Raw genomic sequence first — 14,695 nt, forward strand, 5'->3', positions numbered from 1 at the left:
GTTAATATCAAACCACTATGTTGGACTTCCTGGAAGACGAACACATGTAATATTTAAAGACAAAATAAATGCATACAAATACAATAGTCCTGCACCGACTCCTCCTTCGTGACGGTTATGATGTTTGGTTTATGCTGAAACCGTAGCAGGAAGCTGCTACTAGAACATGTATCGTTACTACAAAGTACAACATAGGTTTTCAACAGGGGGTCCGCTACCCCTAGGGGGTCAGCGGAGTTACTGAAGGGGAGGTCACAAAATCTTTGGTTTATTAGACATTTTTATATTTTTTAATTATTTTCCCCCACATATTTAAATTTCTTTAAATACTACACATTAACGTGAATCCAGCACATTTTAGAGAGACATGTCAATCTAGTTTCTTGCACACAGAAGGCCCCGCCTACTGTACCTAACGAACTCGCAAGTGAATGTTTATCTTTAACCTTTTTTCCGTCTTAATACTCAACAAACCAAAGTTCACTGGATATAATACGATGTGAAATACCCTGGATTATTATTTGAACAAACACTAGGAAACCATTTAGCCCTAGCAGCAACACATTTCATGAACTAAACTAACAAACCGAGTCTTAACTGATAGATGTGAGCAATAAAAAAGCTGCAAAGGTTCAGTGGTATAAACTACACTGTATTTTTGTCCAGAATTATGTACAATGAAGGATATAACCAGAGATGCTGTGTTGATTCTCTCTCTGGTGATGAATTTCCTGGCATTTTGTCTCGATATTTAAGGCTTACACTTGATTTATACGGTATATTGCCTTCAGAAAGTACCTGATAGTGTAAATTCATGACTGTTAAGCAGCTGTTTTCTTTATTTATTTAAAAGCTTTGAGAGAGAGGTAAATCCTTCCCATCTCCCTGCCAGAGACAGAGGCTGGCTGTGCATTAGCAAGTCATCAACCAGCGAATAACCTCAATGGTTCTTCTCACATCGGCTGGGACTGGTGCACCACGCCAGAATTGCATTTACACTCATTCCAGTGGAAAGCTTCAGCACCAAGGCAGCTCAAATTTAAATGTTTGCTGGTTCCCCCCCGAGCAAAACATATGGAGAGAACATGGTGTGAGCTTTCCCCGACGGGAATGTTAGCGGGCAGGCAGCTAAATGAGGTCCAACAGAGAGGCCAGACGTCACGGGGGATTTCATCACCGCGACAGATCCCTCGAGTTGCCTCCGCTAGAGCCGCTCCACCAGCGAATGTGCTGTGCAAGCGCAAACTGAGCCGTATGTTGTCTGTAGTGTTTGTTCTGTGAAGCCTCTTGACACGTTCGGTATGCCGCGGCGCTAAAATAAAGCAGGTCCTGTGTCGATTAACTTAACGTCCGAACGGGGAACAAGAGTAGAGTGGCATGTTTGGGAGCATGAGGTCGCTGGTTCTAATCCCCAACATCCACAGCTGAGGTGCCTCAAGCAAACACTTCACTCTTCTAATGTAGCATGTGTGGTTCTGGGTGTCTACTACTGTGCGAGTACGAACGGGTCGGAAAAAATGCTGAGAACAAATTTCCCCATTAGGGAAATTATTAAATGAATTATTATTTCCAAGAATTCAAAGTTTATTTCTAATTGAAATTTTTGCTGCTGAGAGATCTGCTGTATTCCAACTTCAGAGCTGGCCTCTGGCTCTGAATGATGAGATGGATTTAATGCTTTCTCACAAAAGCTTTAGAGAGAAGAGGAAGTCTACTGAGCTGACTATGCGCTGCTCCCTACCAGCAGAGGTGCTGCGCGGCACGACGGGCAGCGGGTCCGAGGCACCGTCCGCTCTGGGGGTGAAGCCGGGCACCACGGCCGTGGCGGTGCTGATCTCTCGCAGCAGGCTGCTCACCCCCTGAGTCGACTCCTTCCACAGGCTGCCGATGCCCTGCGTCGACTCCTTGAGGAGGTGGGACACCGAGGAGCCGCCTCGCGTCACCCCGCCGTTCAGGTCGTTGTTGTCGATGTTGATGGCGAAGAGGATGGAGTTCAAACCTGAGGGCAGCAGAGAGAGAGAAGGAGTCAGAGGGAGAGGGGGGGATGTAATTCATCACATATGAGGCCTTTCAAATCACAAGAAGTGAACTTTACCAAACTCCTCTGTAAGCATTTCTGGTCGCCCACAGCGAGATGGGTAAAGTGAACTCATGCTATCTGATGGTTTATGAGAGGAGAAGGAAAGATCTGGCAAGAGATCAGTGGAGCATATTCTTAATATTTTAGGGTTTGCGTTTGTCTGAGTTGCACTCATCAATAGTTGAACAGAAAAAGCCGAGACATTAACACAAACAAGGTTAGAGCTCCAACTCTCGGAAGACTCAGCCGTGCTTTACAAGACCAAAGCCAGTTCATTTACGGTCTTTACAGCAGCTCTGTATGCATGAAGCAGCTTCAGCAAGCTAGGATAATAAGCACTAATGACTACTACACCACAACAGAGCAGTTTTAGATTAAAAATTAAGTCAAAATTTTGCCATTTCCAGATCCTTAACACTAATTGGGCAAAAAAATACACCCTGAGGGACTGAAATGAAGCTCATAAATTAAAACGGCATCACGTCTCTGTGGCAGCAAAGTCATCTCAGGCTGAGAAGTTTGTCGACAGTCTTAATCAGTTTTAGCTGTGTCTGCTCCAGCCTACGACTACCACATGCCAATATTCTAGCAGGTTACAGAAACGCGTTAACATGCTAACCAAAAACATTTTATGTATGCTAAAATATCTACTATATCATGCTAAGTTTATGCTAATAACATCATTAGCGTGTTAGCATCAGCACACTGTCAGCTCCAGGTCTACTTCATAACATGCTCAACAACTGATGTGTAAACTAGAACTGCATTAAAAATAAAACCTTAACAAAACCATATAAACATGTTATGCCATAATAGCAGGTGCTACGACAAACTTTACTTTGCTTGGCTAACGTTTAGCCACTACACTAACAAAGTTCTTTCCAACTACTGTTGGCTCTGTTGTGTGGTTCCCTGCATTAAACTAACATTAAACCAAGCGAGGATAAAATGCTCAATTTACACTTCCTGAAATGACAATTTGAGAATGGCTCGGATAAACAGTCAGTCCCCGTATACACCAATTCAATTCAATTTTATTTATATAGCGCCAATAACAATGCAAACTGTCACAAGAAACTTTACAAATACCAGCCTACAGCCTGCAAAAGCTCCCTTTTAACAGGAGAACTCAATGCTAAAATGCAACAGAAATAACCATGTGAATGGCCTGGTAAATAAACATACTTAGCCTTTATATATCACCACATAAAAGTGCAGGTGGTGAATTTGAATTATATCAAGGTTTATATTTCTGCATAGCTAAGGGTGTGGCTGCTTTGAGCATCAGTTGGGTGCCACCTCATGTCCCAAGCTGTTAACCTCTGTGTCATGCACAGCTGAATTTTGTGACCCATATTTGGAAAAAAAAAAAAGGTGGATCCAAGATGGCGACGACAGCTGTTAATTCCCGCTGAGCTTCAAAACCTCTCTTCAGAAATCTCTCTGAGTGACATTATGCACGGTTTGCCCATTTTTAGACATGGTCAGTGGTTAAAACCCAAACTCACCAGCAGCCATGGTGGGCAGCATACTGGCTCTCTCCTCGTCCAGAATAAAAGCCCAGTCTTCATAGTAAGTCCTGAACAACAGAGAAGAGGTAAAGTGATTAAATATCCAAAAATATCTCAGGAAGCGAAACCTGTACAGGACGTAACCGTGGCGTAGACTTATGAAAACAGCACACAAGTTCACACCGTTCTGCACAAATGTGTGAGCGGTTTATCAGCGCAGCCTTATGCAAATGTCCTTGTTACTGGGCTCAGTGATGTACAGTGAACAGGTGAGGGTGACTAATCAAAGAGAATCACACACACACACACACAGAGTACTAACCCCAGGCGTGGGCGGTCAGCCAGCAGAGTGTGCAGGTAGCGCTCCAGAGAGTGCTCGTTGAGGGCGCAGCGCAGCCAGGCGCGACCCCGGCCGAGCTCTGAGGAGATGTGGCGTAGGGAGTAGAAGCGCTGCAGCTCGTGGCGGTTTAAGTGCTCCTTCACATAGAACCAGAAAGTCAACTCTAGTGGGAGACAAAAAAAAAGAAAAAAAGAGAGAATATAATAAAAGTAGCCAAGAGGAAGTTAAAGGGAAAAAATGTAGGTGAGGATGGGCAAGAAAGAAACTCATTCATTGAAAAAAAAGAAATTGGTGGTTCAAAAAGTTCAGAAAAGTAGCCGTGAAGAAACTTCTCCCTCCTCACTAATGAATATCTACGCCTCCTTTCGCACGGCTCCATCCTGAACTGCAACCGTTTAATTTATTTTTGTAACACAGGTGCTCGAAGATAAAAGACAAAAAATATAAGGCGTCTGTTTTAATGTAAAGTTTTCTCGGTTAATTGACAGGAATGCTTGCTATGCTGCTCATTTGCATGAAATTACCATACGTCCTCAGAGCAATGCGTTAAAAGTACGGCTGCTACAGTTTGTCAGAGGGCGCGTCCTTATTAAATCCTTGAGTTCAGCCTCGCCACAGTTTTCTAAATGAAATTCAGGAAAAACATCAGAAATGCTAATGGTTCTGCTAACCGCAGCCATTACACGGGTCGCGTACTGCTCTTCCATTTGGGATTAATAGCCCCCACGTTTCTCAAGTACGATACAGTAGAAACACATAATGTGAAGGTTAATTTCTCTCAGTCAGCAGGATGGTGTTTATAAGTGCTGAACGCTGCAAATGAAACTGGACTTTGAAACCTTTCATGGTGTAATTTTTCTCAAAGAATCATTGCTCTTTACTAAAAGGGGTTAAAGGTGTGGAGCTTCAAGTGATTTAATAACAGAAATGATCTGTTTTCATAAAAATATGTCCACATGCTGAACTTAGAAATTTGGGAAGTACTTCCAGAGAGGGCTGCAGATCTCAGCTGCAACCAATAAAGACAGGAAAGGAGGAGAATAGAGTTGTCCCTCGTAAAAGAAACAAATATTTTTCAAGGGCGGTGACGCTCCAATCTGACAGTCGGCCTTTTCTTGCGTAGGGCCGTCGGAGAATGTTTGTGGCGCTAGTTTTCCCAGGGCGTCCCACACTAGTAGGCTTTGCTGGTGCTGGGACAAGTGGGCTGTTCAGCTTAGCTAAGCAGCGACAAGAGGAGAGTACGAAAGTAAGCTAAATTGAAAAGACAAAGACGATTGTTTTTTTTCACACTCCAGCTCTGTATAACAGTTTGAAGGTCCTTCCAGACTCCTTGACTCTGAGCCAACAGTAGTTGCTCTTCTCATTTCTCCTTTTGAAAGACCAACACAGATATAAAGTATAAACTAATAAACTAGTGCCAGCTACTGGTATAAAGTTATAGACCAGACCATAAACTGTACATTAAAGATGGACAACAGGACAGGTCAAATGTCTTTTTTTGGCTATTTTTTAGGTTCCTGTCGTTTTAGCTAGTTAATATAACGATGGCATATGTCCAAGTGTCCATTTTTCTGAGTAGTTTCATTTAAATTAGTTACTGAGTAGACTCTGGCTCCAAACTCTTAAGATGGCGTCGCCCGTATCCCTGGAATTCTAGCGTCAGTTTGGCCAATACGAGGAAGTGGGAATGCATCATCCATGTTTTATACAGTCTATGGTCCATACGGGAAGCAGCGACACACTCAGCCTTCGTTGCCAGTTGTTCTTTGATGTTGTTGTTTACGAGATATTAAGTGGAATTTAATAGCCAGTCATATTTTCTATTTGTGAGTTTGAACAGCGCTCGAATAATGAAGGACCATCTGGTAATATCTAGCACATCTCGTGTACAAAGCAACAGCAGCCCACTTCAGACTGAAATAGACACAGCCAGATTTTATGGCAGACAAGTAATAGAAACAAGGAAGCAGATAGTTTCCTACTATTTTCTGCCATAGAGGCTGTCTAGACATCTGTGAATATTAACCTGCAGCTTAGAGCGTCCCACTAACACAACCACATCCTCCAACCTTCCACGACTGCCAGCCCTCTCCCCTCAGCCTCTTCCAAAGTCACGTCCGGAGGCTAACACAACACTCAGGCTCTGATACTCAAAACCTACAGCACAGCCCGCTAACCCCGTCGTACCTGCTTCAGTCCTGCTGCTGAAGCCCGCGGCCTGCTTCAGAGCAGCCGCTGTCAGGGCCAGGCCTCTGCTCTTCCTCAGACCGTGCTGCAGCACCGCCTCAAACTGGGCGCACAGACAGATCACCCTGCAGAAAGACGGACAGGTTAGCGTGATGAGAGGAGCCAAACAGCGATTCACACACTGAAAACTTAAGTTGAATTTAAAATTCTGCCAGGAGTATCTTAATGGACTTTCAGATGATGAGCAGCTGGAGGTAAGATAAGTGGAGTTTAAAGTGCTACATTATCTACTGACTTCAAACCAAACAGCCCCTTAGCTGCCACATAAACACGCGGACATAGAGCCGAAGCACTTCTTGTAAGAGGCAGCTTCTCTTACCTGCTGTCTGAGTCCGTGGCGATCTCTTTCCTTCCTCCAAAGCGGATTTGGCACTGGAAAAATATGCGGAGGATGATAACAGACGTGTATGAAATGTTGCCTGCTAGGTTCAAAAAGTCACCCCGCACATAAAACATTTCCAACATTTCCTCAGCCTCAAACCACAGAACTGACTGGATTTTTACAGGGATTAGTTGGACACCAAGCAACTGCTAACACTTGACTTGTGGCTACATGTTTAGTGTCCCGGTCCGGGCCATAGGAAATTAAAGGCCAAACAGGGGCATTGATTTCCTTTTCAGGAAAAAATCAAGGGACCTTGGATCAGGTTACACACACATGACTCAACGTTCTCTCTTAACCTGAATACAATATCACACATAGTAGTGACCTGGAGAAGGCTGGAGGTGTGTACTCGCCGTTTATGGAAGTTTTTATTGTCCTGTTGTTTGGGCTAACAAGCATCACTGATTTACTGATTTACATTTTATACAGAGTCAGAGTCGGTAAACACAGGTCTCACTTTCTCTTTCCCTTTCTGGATGAGACAGGACATCACATCAGATTATATGCCAGCGTTGTCTTTCTTTGCTCAGTAGTAAAAACTCAAACAGTCACACATTTACCAAACACATTTGCTCTAAATGTCGCAGACGCTTAACTTGTCAAGGTTGTAAATAGTTTTGCTTCCTCTGGTGTGTTTTGGCACGCAAGCAGATAAAGGAAGTAAAACATATTCAAACACCACATTCGTAAAGACACCATTCCAAACACTTCACGCACTGAATGTGAAATGATTTTTCCTGTGATCGACTACAAACACAGGCTCAGATGTGTCTTTGTCTGATATGAGGTGTTTTTTTTAGGAATGCTTATATTTAGTTTTTCCCTTTGTGATCTTCTGCTTAACAATCAGCCACATGCTGTATCCAACATAAATATCATACAGGTACCAGGTTGGGCAAACTCACCTGTTTGACAGCGTCCAGCAGCCTCTCCAGGAGGTTCTGCCTCTTTGTATCACTCTGCTGAGTGCCTGCAGGGGGGGACACAAACAGACCCACAACCGCTAATGAGGGACTGAGAAAAAGACTAATACTGAATGGATGTTATTATTTTAACCGGCATATATATCGTACATCATATATAATATTAAAGGGACCATGTGGATTATTTGACCACTGGCATTTTGAACATTACTTGTTGTACTTCTTTAGGGATTTTTCGCAACATTTTTAAGTTTGAGATTACCTGGAAAATTATTTTAAAATGTTTTCAACTCATCTTGCACCTATGTAAATGTACGAATTTCACATCCAGTAATATGCTTTCCTCTTCCCTCCCCATCCCTACATGCCTCTCAACTCCTCAGCCTCAAATATGTATTAAGCCAACCAATCAGAATAGGCTAGGCTTTTTAGTAGGGGGATTCCGCCTCATTCGCTCTTTTTATTTCCAGGAACTATGTAAATGATAAAAACATGTGGAAGCAAACAGCACTGCACAAGCCACTTAAGAGGAACTCCAATATTCACTCACTAATATTGTTCTGCATGGTAATAAACCATCACGGTTGCTGCTGTTGTAGAGTTCAGTCACATCTGCGGCATGTGACGGATACAGTTAATGCATTTATGAGCAAATCTAATCAGAAAATTAATGGTCCAACACGAAAATGGATGGATAAATTGTCTTTTTAAAAAAAAAAAAAAACTCAAATAAAACCCTGATTTCTCCTTCACGTTTGCTGATCTTGTAAAATCTTATAGACCAAATAATCCCAGAAAATAATCATCGGCCGCAGCCTGGTGCAGCATTTCCAGGTTTATTCTTCCTGATTCTCTCTGATCCACAGTTATACTGTTATATATCATCCCGAATATCAGATAAAAGTTTAAACTTGTTCGAGCTGCCAACCCACTACAACAGCTCCGGGTTAAACGCAGCTCGAGGGCCCTTCATCACAGGGATTCAAGTCAACTTTGGAGCGCCCATTGGTTGAAATGGGATTCAGGGCAGCTACTTGCTACAGGCGCACTCTCCGCTTCAAGAATAAGCCTCCTCGTGTCTGTCAAGTGATTTCCAGTTTGTCACAGTGGACCTGGCCAGCACCCTACATAATTTTGTCACGGTTTAGTGAATTATGCATGAGATAAATGGTTATAGTGACATGGAGAGAGCTCCTACGTGCAACACTGGATCACATAACATGTTAATTAGAATATAACTGTTTTGTTTTCACTTTTATTCAGAGCAAAAATCCGTGCACCGTTTGCAAGCCATGCACTGGACTTTAACACTGGGGAACTAGAAGGAAGTGAGTTGCCCACGGTGCAAAGCTGTTGTAAAGTTGCTGAACCGCCTCTTGCATGGGGGGGATTTGAAATTTCACTATTTCATGGTCGAGTGCCAAATAAAAACAAAATCAATGAAGCAAAGTAAACTCACCGTTCATTCTGACAGCCAAAGTCAGATAGCAGCGAGGTCGAAGCTAAACAGTTCACCTCCCGTATGGCTCATCCCTCTCCGTAGCTTTTAATCACAAAGAGTTGGAGGCTAGCGATGCACCGGGTCCATGCTGCCTCTGTGGCCGAGCTGGACCCACCCAACCGCGGCGTGAGGACAGATGCTCACTCGGTGAACAGCGAGGCCTGCCGGAGAAGCGCCGGGGCTGCGAGTCTAACACACGCCGACATGTAGGAGTTTCAGCCGGGCTAATAAACAGACGAGGAGCACTGGGCCCGAGTCGGAGTGTAGTTTGAGAACATTTAAACCACCTGTGTAAAGTGTGGTGGAGCGTCTGCGAAATAAATGTTTCGGTTTCAAGCCTGTGACACTGCGAAAAAGACTGACAGAGCAGTGGCGAGGTCACATGACAAAACACGCTGCCGTCATATGACTACATGGCGCCAACGGGAGTTGTAGTCTTTTGTAAAACGAGCTACAGAAAGACGTGTACGGGGATAATAACACTTACATGTCTGTGTATTTCGTGACATTTGTGAGTAGTGAACCATTATTAACCAGTAAAATTAATTGAAAGAAAGCACTAGTACTATAGAGTTTAAAAACGGATACAAAAATGACCTCTAATTAACTCTAATTCATTTTCAAATGAACAATTTGTACATGGTTCATGATTTTTGTTTATCATACATAACAACGTGCAAAAAAAAAGAAGATAATTTGAGGTTAATTTTGACAGTTTGTTCGTGTTTAACGTGATGTTGTTCTGTTTTTTATTCTCATGTTTGTTTTATTCCTTTATTTCCAGGATACATTTTAACAATGAGCAATAAATAAATTACATATATTCATACATACATTTTTTATACACTTTGTATATATCAGTTTCTTCTCTTGGTGCAGCATATTAATGGTAAGTACTGCTTTACCATAGTTTCTGCTCCAAATCAGTGGATTAGTATTTTTACAGACTAACACTAACTGACTTTGTGTACTTATCTGCTGCTCCATTTTATCCTCTGAAAGGAAACTGGCCTTTGTGTGATCACTTTAGGCTTTAGGCCCCACAGATTTAGTCTGTGAAGGTTCTCAGTTGTTTTTCTATCTTGATTATTTATCTTATCCTACCATGTGTTTAAGGTTCCTTGCGCTTACTTCCTCATTTATTCTGAAAAGATTCTTGTCCCTGTGTCTTTCATTAATTTTACTCACATTGCGTTTTCCCTCCTGAGTGATGGTTTGCTCTGCCCTCATAGGACAGCAGCCAGGAGGCAAGCTCCTGCTGCGTTCTTTGATTGACAGCTTTATTCTTTCTATTATGAATGGATTTTTGTCTAAGATAACTAATCTTAGCAGAAGGTCATTGGCGTCTCTGCCTGCCTCCAAGCAGGCACCTGGAGGGCCAACCCCCTGAACTATTTGGGCCCCGTGCTTCGCCCTCGGGCCATATCCATCCAGGTCCCATGCTCTGACTCCTGGCCAACCTGGGCCATGCTTAATGCTTGTTGTTGTTTTTTTTTGTGCTTACTTCCTGGTAACACGTAGCTAATGAAAAAACAGGTTTGCTTCCCTTTTCCCCATTTAACTGGCTCCACCCTAACTACCTGTGTGTCATTTTCATTAGTGTATAAATAGTCCTATCCTCCCCACCCCCCGTCTTTTGTCCGTCCAACTAGTTCCTCTTTGCGTTGTGAGACCTGGTTGTTTGTGAATATTTTTACCTGTGTTTTCTGTTCTGTTTCTATCCGTCGCCTAATCTTTTGTCGTATCACCTTTTGTTGTTTGGATTTCAATTCCGATGCGTCTCGCTGAAGCTAGCTTGGAGTTAGCTAGCCTCATCTCTGCTGCACCTGTGGTTCTCGCAATGTAAGTTTACCACGCTGACTTTTGTTTTTCATCGAGAGAAAAGTAAAATGAATCAAATATAGAAATCTCATGAAATATTGGAAATGATATTACACTTGGTAACGGAAAATGATGAAATGTTAAGGACGCGGTGCTTCTTTTAAAATGTAGCCTCAGTAACGATGGGCCAGAACGTGCTCTACGGCTCTTCACTCTGTATACTTTGTTCCCTCCTCCACACATGTTGGAAGTAGATGAAGTTGCTGAAGAAATATAATTCCTTCTACAGCATCCAGATCTTTATGGCAGGCAACCTTAATAAGTTTGATGTGGAACTTTGAAAGTCATATTTTACATTAGGGGAAGGACTCCATAACAATATGTTGTAACATTATGAACATTATGATCTCCCTCTTACTGCCAAACCACCATGAAAGGCATGGACTCCAGTAGACTTCTGAAGGTGTCCTGTGGTACGTGGATGTAAGTTAGCAGTTGGGGGTCCCATTAACGAGGACTTTATCCCACTGTAGGCATCTTTGCCAGTGGATTGGGGTCAGAAAGACAAACCTGACTGGTCTGCAGCAGCACAGCCTCATACAAAACAAATTTTGGACAGTGAAGTAATGTGAGCGACAGTAGGTCGTCCGTTGGATCAGATCACATGGCCCACGAAACTGACCCCACAAAACACCCATCCATCCGAGTGTTTCCCTTGTCAAAGTCGCTCAAATCCTGCCTCTTGCCCATTTATCCTGCTTCTAACACACCTTGAGGACAAAAGTTTCCCTTGCTGCCTTACACACATGGACAGGTGCCATGATAACAAACTGTTCTATTCACCTAACTTGTCATAATGGTCACAATGATATGGCTGATCTAGTACTTGCAAGTGAAAAACCTTCGCATAGAATTTTAAGATTTCCGAGAGTTCCACTTTCCACTTTTTTTTTGGAAAAACCACTTCAGACGCAAATTATTGTCAAAGCAGAATATTTCTATATATACACTATATACATGCTTGAAACACAGTTGTACAATCTTAACACACCCATTGAACTATCACTACCTCTAGATATGGCTGAGATACTACCCAGTATTATTTAATTTCTCATATAGCCTCATTGGACAACACTATTCTCTAACAAGCAGCAGCAGGAAAGAGTTTAACTGGTGCAGTGTCCAAGAGGGATCTGAGATCGTTGTTCCTCACAGAGTTGCTTCAGCTCCAGACTCTTCTGATAACCAGTGTGAACGGTTTTCTCAAAGTCATTCCACAGCATCTCCATTGCGTTTCAGACAGGTCCTCTCCAGAATCTGTTAGCTTAAAGTCTGTAGATGTCTTCAGCGTTTACGCTCAAAGTCCCGTCGCATCACAAAAGAAACAGCATTTACAGAGCTCGGGAACCTCCACAAACCTCAGGGAGAGCCGGCACCGAGTAGAGTTTTAGTAACCTAACATGTTGCATCTTCTGCTTTTAGCAATCAAAAACAAAACATGTTGCTTTCTTCTCTTTTCTGTTCTAAAATTGAATGTAATGCTTGTGAATGTTAACCGTCAAATGCATGATACAATGCGAGGTCGTAAAGATTAAATGACTTATCTTCACGTCTATTCACCCAAATGAGACAAGGCCTCCTTAATTCCTCTATTTACATTCACCACAGCTGTACTCCTCAAAACCTGCAATCAGCCACACGTGACTAATGAATAAAGTATTGACCGGTGAGAAAGCTGCTGTCTCTGCCGCGGTGTCATTAGAGCCACTGTTATTGTGTGCAAAGTTTAAGTCTTATCAGCCAGATATGAGCACGTGGATGTTAATCCACAGATGATCTCAGTGCTATCTAATCATTACAAGCGCACGTTAGAAAAGCAAAGGCAAAAATCCCTTTTAACAACACAAAACCATGAGCAAAAGGAGACAAACATAAAGAAATCAGTCTCTTTGTGTCACCTGCTTTTAGATTTTAGTTCACACTGGCATGACGCAGTTCACACTGTGTCATACACCCCTTCTGTGGATGGGGCGGTTATGGTGGTGTCGTAGATGGTGGATAGCGGCAGGTTGGTCCCAGCATTTGAAGGTGCGCTGACGCCCGCGGGTCCTCTCCTGAAAGACCGGCCGCTCCTCCTGAAGGAGCTCCTGATCCCGCTGGCGATGCGGCCGGACATGCGCCTCACAACCTGGTTCAGTCCGCTTCTCTTCAGCTTGATCATGCCCACATCGTCCTCCAGCTCCTCCGGCGGCACGTCGATGTTCCCCGAGTACCAGAACACCCACCAGATCAGGCTGAGGAAGATGATGATGCCCCCGGCGTAGACGAACAGGTCGTGGATGGCCAGGCCCCCGAACACCCCCACCATCATGATGAAGACGCCGAGTATGTCGTGGGCCACTGCGAACCAGAACGAGAACTTGCAGCGGCCGACTCCTCCATGGATCTTCTCCTCGACCGGCTCCATCTTCACAGACGACGGCATGGTGCGAGCGGAGATCTTCCAGATTCAGTTAGTTCCAAAGGAGGTCGACGTGTCCGCAAGACGATAAAGCGCAGTTCTGACTCAACTAAGAGAAACACATGAAGCGGTCCTGTCGCACTGGTCAAAGTGCAATGTCCACAAGCGGTTATCAGCTACAACCACATCAGCTTGACTGTACTCAGAGCAGAATGAGGAAACAGTTGCATCATCACTGACAAATAACGTTTGTATTTTCTTGTGATGGGAGTCATTACCGCCTCCGAGCTCAAGCCGCCTGGCTCCAACGTTTCCGCCTTTGCTTCTCTTTGAGCACGGGGATCCACACCAGCCCCACCACCACAAACATCAGCCCTATGGAGAGGCACGCCGAGGCCACCGAGTGGGACGCTTCGGCCACCCCCGAGGACCGGAGCAGGAAGAGGAGAGCGCCTACAGCCGACATGAGAGAACCCATCACCATCACAATGATGGGTTTGTGGAGGTAGGAACAGCCTGTGGTTGTGGACCGTGGGTCAGGATACAGGCTTTGACTCCCGCAGTGTTCCGCAGACGAAGTTTCTCCAATTGCCTCCATGGCTGTGACCCGTTTGAAGCTTTGGATTCGTCCCCCTAAGAACCTCTTTTTCGACGCACGAAAATCCACAACGCTCCAACTTGCTTCTTTAATTTTCTCTTGAGCCGCCTTTGTTTGTTCACAAAGTCGGTACTGAAGTCATCTGTGAACGTAGAAAACCTCACGGAAGGAAGGAGCTATATCACCTGTAGGGTGAGTGTCTGCATCTCTTGTTCTCCTGCATGGTAACCCGCGGACAAAGTGTAATTCCAGATGGCCCACCGCACCCACACAGCTGAATGAACACAGACCCAGCCCACCTCCTAACAATGTCACCGCCACTCACGAGCCGGCTGATGTCCTCGCTGCATTAAAACCCTCAGAACAAACAAACTTCTGTTGCAACGTTAAAAAATAAAGAAAAAGAAAAAGAAATCAGTTTTAACATCAGAGCGGTGTGTGTTTATAAAAATGAAGTGAATTATTCGCACCTTCAGACATTACAACGATGCACAGCCTCTGATGCCGCGTACACTCGCACCCATGTAGCATTATTACACGCGAGAGGCAGCTGCAAGCCCGGAGTACAATGTCATTATCAACAAGCGTGTCACTTGATACAGCTGGCAGCTATACAAGCACAGACCTGATGACTGCATCCATCATGAGCAAACACACCACTCAGGGCTAATGCATATTAAAACTAACAAAAGATGGACACGATTCGGATTTCATTTTCAATTAGGTGGTGCATTTTTAACTCCCGACACTGCGTTGAGACTTTATATGCATCATTAGGAAAGCAACGCAAGTATTTATAAAAAGTCAGTTTTACGGCTAAACCCAAAG

At 43.9% G+C, this 14,695-nt stretch overlaps 2 protein-coding genes across 2 annotated transcripts in view; both read right to left on the minus strand.

Moving 5' to 3' along the window:
- Nucleotides 1–9,369, minus strand: part of snx29 (sorting nexin 29) — a 143,989-nt gene extending 134,620 nt beyond the window's left edge. The window contains exons 1-7 of the mRNA XM_047609141.1: nt 8,946–9,369; nt 7,469–7,533; nt 6,498–6,550; nt 6,119–6,243; nt 3,914–4,094; nt 3,589–3,659; nt 1,742–1,999 (exon numbers count right to left, since the gene is read on the minus strand). Of these exons, the coding sequence (XP_047465097.1) occupies nt 1,742–1,999; nt 3,589–3,659; nt 3,914–4,094; nt 6,119–6,243; nt 6,498–6,550; nt 7,469–7,533; nt 8,946–8,952 (760 nt within the window). The 5' untranslated portion in view covers nt 8,953–9,369. The remainder of the gene's footprint in view (nt 1–1,741; nt 2,000–3,588; nt 3,660–3,913; nt 4,095–6,118; nt 6,244–6,497; nt 6,551–7,468; nt 7,534–8,945) is intronic.
- Nucleotides 9,370–10,468: 1,099 nt separating this feature from the next.
- LOC125022191 (transmembrane protein 238-like) lies at nt 10,469–13,562 on the minus strand. The gene has a single exon (XM_047608609.1). It carries the CDS (start codon nt 13,291–13,293, stop codon nt 12,805–12,807), a length of 489 nt encoding a protein of 162 aa, XP_047464565.1. The 5' UTR covers nt 13,294–13,562; the 3' UTR covers nt 10,469–12,804.
- Nucleotides 13,563–14,695: the final 1,133 nt, after the last annotated feature.

This window comes from Mugil cephalus, chromosome 16 (assembly GCF_022458985.1).
Source record: "Mugil cephalus isolate CIBA_MC_2020 chromosome 16, CIBA_Mcephalus_1.1, whole genome shotgun sequence".
Lineage (NCBI taxonomy): Eukaryota > Metazoa > Chordata > Actinopteri > Mugiliformes > Mugilidae > Mugil > Mugil cephalus.

What these genes read in the sequence shown, in the direction of transcription:
- LOC125022191 (XM_047608609.1), bottom strand. Translation starts at nt 13,293, where the DNA reads ATGCCGTCGTCTGTGAAGATGGAGCCGGTCGAGGAGAAGATCCATGGA.